Here is a 6,631-nt window from a genome sequence, read left to right as displayed (position 1 = left end):
CGTTCTCGTTTTTTTCATTTGGTATTCCACTAACAATGATGTCTGCTGAGATATTGTTTTTCATCATAACGGCGAANCAACTTTCACAAGCCTCACCGTAAAGTCTCTCATACTCCGCTTTATATTAGACAGGTCAGCTGTGATCTCGCTTATTCTGCTCAGTATTTGCTCTTCTGACACCTTTAGTCGCTCAGTTATCTGCTCCATTGCATTCTCTATTTTTGCTTCAAGCCGTGTAATCCATGAAGGTGGAGGGCAATTCTCGTCTTTACCCGCTTTAAGTTGGGGCGTGGGTGGTTTTGGTGGCGAAATGCCGACCAGGCGCGCAGATTTAGTGCGAGTCACCATGCTTGTACAGATGCAGTAAAAAATAGCGAAAATGCACCGTCACTTCCAAAAAGGAAATATATTTTTCTAGCCTCGTGGTATGTGCCCATCGATTCTTTTATCGTATCTCAGTGTGGGCGTTTTCATAGTGGCCATGTCAATTCGTGTCTATACCGATATGATGGTTCGTGTCTTGAATAACTATTGGTTATGTACATTCATCTGGCAATCCCCCCCATTTTGAAGTTTAGCTTTGACAGTTTTGTTATGTTTACATTTCTTATAATCGTTCTTATGTCTATTATTTGGGCAATAAAAAATAATAGAGAATTAGCCCCCTTTCATCTTCAGCGACACGTTAACAAAAAAAAATGTGGAGCGTTTAGTAGGGATATGAGAATGGTGGTTCGAATGCAATTCACGGGCTGTGGTTTTATCGACGTTAGACCTTACATCGAAATCGTCATCACAACCCACCAAATACAAAATAAACACCGTCAAAAACCTAATACATAAAATACTTACTTTAAGCCACCAACGATTTCATGACGCAAACATAGACAAAATAAGAAAAATAACATGTAAAGGCAAAGAAAACGAAGCCTGTAACAAATTATATATAGGAACAACAAAACGCGCTCTCGGCGTTCGACTAGCAGAACACCAGGCAGACATAAAAAAACACAAAACCAATACAGCTCTATCACAACACATAACTACTAGTGGGCACACAGCTGACTTTGCAAACACAATAATAATAGACAAGGAAAAAAGGGAAAAGACAAGGTATACACTGGAGAGCCTAAGAATAATGCAAAAAAGAGAAAAAACAATAAACAAGAAAGAAGACACCGATGACATTGCTGCTGCATACATTTTATGTTTATGACGAATTTTAGCAATTACCAGTATTGACAAGACTACCACAATAGATGGTACCGAAGTAAAATTAAGTTTAATTAAATATGTTATAATAGAAATTTCTGTAAGTAGTAAAATAGTATAATTCATTTGCCATTTTTATGTTCATATTCACGTCATACATGTATGTTCCTTATGTAATTTTTGTCAAACGTTAATGCATATTTGTAATTTTTGTACTTATTAGGTGCGTTCGACAAGTCAAAAATTTGTAATAGTTTTTCCAAATTTTTACTGGATGGCGTTCGATAACGACAAAAAATTATCCAACACACAAGAATTGAGAGAGCAAGCGTTCATTTTGATGCAAGAGAAGCGTTCATTTTGTACTGGCAAAATTTTTGTCACCAAAAATTATCCAACACGAAAACATATGATCACAAAACATATGATTGCAATTAACCAAACAAAAAGAAATTTATTTTTTGTGAAATCTGGTCTTAACAAATTTGAAATTTAGTGTCAGAAACGTTGAAATGGAAAACAAACAGCAAAAACCAGCAAAAAACGTGATTATATAAAGTATATTAATGATAATTATATACAAGATACTATTTTGCAGGTTGTACTTGAACGGGAGCCTAACTTCCAAGAGGCCTACGAATTGCAGCCTCAATTTCCACATTTGGAAGGTTTATTGTGTTTAAGATTTAGTATGCATATATATTTTATTAACAACACTTTTGTTCGTAGGAACTTGCATTGGCGTAGGTGTCCAGAGTATTGTTTTAAATGCAGTCGCGACATTACTGGATTCCTCTTCCTCAGAAAGTGACGATGAAGAAGATACAATCATATGTGAGCGATTGCGACGTCGTGATAATATATATTTAAAAAATGCTGTACTATTGCTTGCTAAAAACAATCGCAATTGTGTTAAGCACTATTTTGAACGAATTGTTCCATCATATTATGAAAGTGAATTTCGCAGTCACTTTAGAACTTCTAGGAGCCTTTTCGCAAGCTTAAGTGATCGTTTATTCCAAAGTGAATATTATCAAATGCTACGTCCAGACAAACGAAACTCGGAAAAATTGTATTTGCTGGTATTTTTGTGGTTCGCTGGCCATGANACATTACGCTTAAAACCCTGTAAAATGCGAATATTACCAAACATGTAAGAAACTACAGTTAAAACCAGATTTAAGAGAAAGTTTAAGTAGCGGAAAAAGAGAACATGAGAGGAAGAGGGGAAAGAATAGAAGAGGATACAATTTCTTTTTAATAATCTAAACAATGAGATAAAAATAAAATACTTAAAACTAAATAGTCACTTGTTGCTTGCTAATAAAGATTCAATTGCCTCTTTGGTAAGTACCTTGACAGCTGCACTACCCGGTTGCCCACGAACATATACATCGCCCCTGAGAGAAAACGCAGCTGATAAACGCCTTTGCTTTTTCAGCAGTATCGCATACTGCATAATTTCTCGATTACCTTTCGTAAGGCATTCGTTTATATAAACATTCCCATGAGTTACGCCTCCAATATCTCGTAGCTGAAAACATCTCTTTTTAGTTTTGTAAAATTTGGCAGCAGCTTTCAGTAGCAGAGACCGATCAAATGGGGAGTGCAATTTGATAATAAGAGGCGCAGGTTTAGTGTTGTCTTTCCCGCTGCGCACACGAAAAGCTGCGCGAACAGGGGGAGCATTTACTTCCATCGCTTTGCAAAGCTTTCCAAATATGTCGCTCACGTTCTCGTTTTTTTCATTTGGTATTCCACTAACAATGATGTCTGCTGAAATATTGTTTTTCATCATAACGGCGAGATTAGCTTTGAGCTCACACATCTCTTTACGTAGCTGCTCAAGCTGCGCACATTCATTCTCAACTTTCACAAGCCTCACCGTAAAGTCTCTCATACTCCGCTTTATATTAGACAGGTCAGCTGTGATCTCGCTTATTCTGCTCAGTATTTGCTCTTCTGACACCTTTAGTCGCTCAGTTATCTGCTCCATTGCATTCTCTATTTTTGCTTCAAGCCGTGTAATCCATGAAGGTGGAGGGCAATTCTCGTCTTTACCCGCTTTAAGTTGGGGCGTGGGTGGTTTTGGTGGCGAAATGCCGACCAGGCGCGCAGATTTAGTGCGAGTCACCATGCTTGTACAGATGCAGTAAAAAATAGCGAAAATGCACCGTCACTTCCAAAAAGGAAATATATTTTTCTAGCCTCGTGGTATGTGCCCATCGATTCTTTTATCGTATCTCAGTGTGGGCGTTTTCATAGTGGCCATGTCAATTCGTGTCTATACCGATATGATGGTTCGTGTCTTGAATAACTATTGGTTATGTACATTCATCTGGCAATCCCCCCCATTTTGAAGTTTAGCTTTGACAGTTTTGTTATGTTTACATTTCTTATAATCGTTCTTATGTCTATTATTTGGGCAATAAAAAATAATAGAGAATTAGCCCCCTTTCATCTTCAGCGACACGTTAACAAAAAAAAATGTGGAGCGTTTAGTAGGGATATGAGAATGGTGGTTCGAATGCAATTCACGGGCTGTGGTTTTATCGACGTTAGACCTTACATCGAAATCGTCATCACAACCCACCAAATACAAAATAAACACCGTCAAAAACCTAATACATAAAATACTTACTTTAAGCCACCAACGATTTCATGACGCAAACATAGACAAAATAAGAAAAATAACATGTAAAGGCAAAGAAAACGAAGCCTGTAACAAATTATATATAGGAACAACAAAACGCGCTCTCGGCGTTCGACTAGCAGAACACCAGGCAGACATAAAAAAACACAAAACCAATACAGCTCTATCACAACACATAACTACTAGTGGGCACACAGCTGACTTTGCAAACACAATAATAATAGACAAGGAAAAAAGGGAAAAGACAAGGTATACACTGGAGAGCCTAAGAATAATGCAAAAAAGAGAAAAAACAATAAACAAGAAAGAAGACACCGATGACATTGCTGCTGCATACATTTTATGTTTATGACGAATTTTAGCAATTACCAGTATTGACAAGACTACCACAATAGATGGTACCGAAGTAAAATTAAGTTTAATTAAATATGTTATAATAGAAATTTCTGTAAGTAGTAAAATAGTATAATTCATTTGCCATTTTTATGTTCATATTCACGTCATACATGTATGTTCCTTATGTAATTTTTGTCAAACGTTAATGCATATTTGTAATTTTTGTACTTATTAGGTGCGTTCGACAAGTCAAAAATTTGTAATAGTTTTTCCAAATTTTTACTGGATGGCGTTCGATAACGACAAAAAATTATCCAACACACAAGAATTGAGAGAGCAAGCGTTCATTTTGATGCAAGAGAAGCGTTCATTTTGTACTGGCAAAATTTTTGTCACCAAAAATTATCCAACACGAAAACATATGATCACAAAACATATGATTGCAATTAACCAAACAAAAAGAAATTTATTTTTTGTGAAATCTGGTCTTAACAAATTTGAAATTTAGTGTCAGAAACGTTGAAATGGAAAACAAACAGCAAAAACCAGCAAAAAACGTGATTATATAAAGTATATTAATGATAATTATATACAAGATACTATTTTGCAGGTTGTACTTGAACGGGAGCCTAACTTCCAAGAGGCCTACGAATTGCAGCCTCAATTTCCACATTTGGAAGGTTTATTGTGTTTAAGATTTAGTATGCATATATATTTTATTAACAACACTTTTGTTCGTAGGAACTTGCATTGGCGTAGGTGTCCAGAGTATTGTTTTAAATGCAGTCGCGACATTACTGGATTCCTCTTCCTCAGAAAGTGACGATGAAGAAGATACAATCATATGTGAGCGATTGCGACGTCGTGATAATATATATTTAAAAAATGCTGTACTATTGCTTGCTAAAAACAATCGCAATTGTGTTAAGCACTATTTTGAACGAATTGTTCCATCATATTATGAAAGTGAATTTCGCAGTCACTTTAGAACTTCTAGGAGCCTTTTCGCAAGCTTAAGTGATCGTTTATTCCAAAGTGAATATTATCAAATGCTACGTCCAGACAAACGAAACTCGGAAAAATTGTATTTGCTGGTATTTTTGTGGTTCGCTGGCCATGAATCATGCAGTTATCGAGATCTAGCCGATCGTTTCGACTTGTCTTTGTCAACAATATGCCTAATTATAAATAGAGTCTCGATGTTTCTCAGCTCGACGAGCCCACAAATTATAAAATGGCCCACTGCTTCTGAAAAACAAGAATCAAGCGAATCCTTTCAGAATAAATGCCTCTTCAGCAAAGTAATAGATATATGTAACTAAGCATTTAAAACGGATTGATTACATATTTTATTTATTGTGTTAAGGATGCATCGACGGAACACATGTTGAGATCGATCCACCACCTAGAGGAAAAGATGACTATATCGATCGAAAAGGAAGAAGATCAATATGCTTACAAGGTATATGCAACGAAAAGAAAAAGTTCTTAAATGTATTTGTCGGATACCCAGGCTCTTGCCATGATAGTTGGGTGCTTAAAAACTCTCCAATATATCAAAAATTACCATCATACTGCGAAGGTAATATACTTGACTGTTCTAATGGTAATACATTTTGTAGTTAACAAGCTGATTTTTTAGAGTACTATTTATTAGGCGACTCCGCATACCCATGTAACAGGTACTTAATAACTCCGTACAGAAACAATGGACATCTAACTAGACATCAAATGTTCTTTAACAAAAAGCTGAGTTCAGGTCGTGTGGTTATTGAGCATACATGCGGATTATTGAAGCAGAGATTTAGGCAGTTGTAAAATTTGCCACTTTATTAGAGTTTGTGTGCTCTCCACAATATTTCGAATGAAGAGGAAATTGATTTTAGTTCTGAGGTCATACCTGAAACTAATGAAGATTACTATTATGAACGTGGAGAAGTTTCGAGCGGAAACACTGTAAGAAATTCACTTTGTGAAGATGTAATAAGACGGTCTAATTTTACTAACAATTAACTAAAATTATAATTCAATTTATTAATTTTTTTCCTTATACATACACCATATTGGCCAGTTTAGTGTTTATTGTTTTTAAATGTGCATTGTTTATATAAAAAAATATATAAATCGAAATTTCAATCTTTGTACAATTTTCAGCAAGGTGTTAAGTTTTTTTTAGAATTTTGGGCAAAATTGTACGGTATGCAGTAGGGCGGGTCGATTTAAAAATCGCTCATTGCTCTGTGAAAATCGTATTCTAGGGATCAAAATAAGAAACTTTGCCGAAGGAACCATACCTCTAAAACGAATTCTGATGTCCCCCAATTTGGGTCGAACTTTTGGGTAGGGGCAAATTTTGAAAAATCCCACTTTGACCCATTTAGAGTGCTCCAATCGAGTCCAAATGTATGACCGACCCCCACTAACTTTGGA

General features: G+C 35.9%; 2 protein-coding genes across 2 annotated transcripts; both read left to right on the top strand.

Annotated features, from left to right (window-relative positions):
* Window positions 1-1,663: 1,663 nt before the first annotated feature.
* LOC108375076 (uncharacterized) lies at window positions 1,664-2,369 on the top strand. Its single transcript, XM_017631155.1, has 3 exons — window positions 1,664-1,757; window positions 1,811-1,880; window positions 1,942-2,369. The coding sequence occupies exons 1-3, from the start codon at window positions 1,725-1,727 to the stop codon at window positions 2,367-2,369; spliced, it is 531 nt and encodes a 176-aa protein (XP_017486644.1). The 5' UTR covers window positions 1,664-1,724.
* A 2,295-nt stretch (window positions 2,370-4,664) lies between these two features.
* LOC108375077 (uncharacterized) lies at window positions 4,665-6,324 on the top strand. Its single transcript, XM_017631157.1, has 5 exons — window positions 4,665-4,758; window positions 4,812-4,881; window positions 4,943-5,502; window positions 5,568-5,783; window positions 5,844-6,324. Exons 1-4 carry the CDS (start codon window positions 4,726-4,728, stop codon window positions 5,691-5,693), a joined length of 789 nt encoding a protein of 262 aa, XP_017486646.1. The 5' UTR covers window positions 4,665-4,725; the 3' UTR covers window positions 5,694-5,783; window positions 5,844-6,324.
* Window positions 6,325-6,631: the final 307 nt, after the last annotated feature.

The sequence above is a fragment of the Rhagoletis zephyria genome, unplaced genomic scaffold, assembly GCF_001687245.7.
Source record: "Rhagoletis zephyria isolate East Lansing unplaced genomic scaffold, Rhagoletis_zephyria_1.1 Rzeph_scaffold_08483, whole genome shotgun sequence".
In the NCBI taxonomy this organism is placed as follows: domain Eukaryota; kingdom Metazoa; phylum Arthropoda; class Insecta; order Diptera; family Tephritidae; genus Rhagoletis; species Rhagoletis zephyria.
Note: the sequence above shows the minus strand (reverse complement) of the source record. Positions and strands in the feature narration are given on the sequence as shown.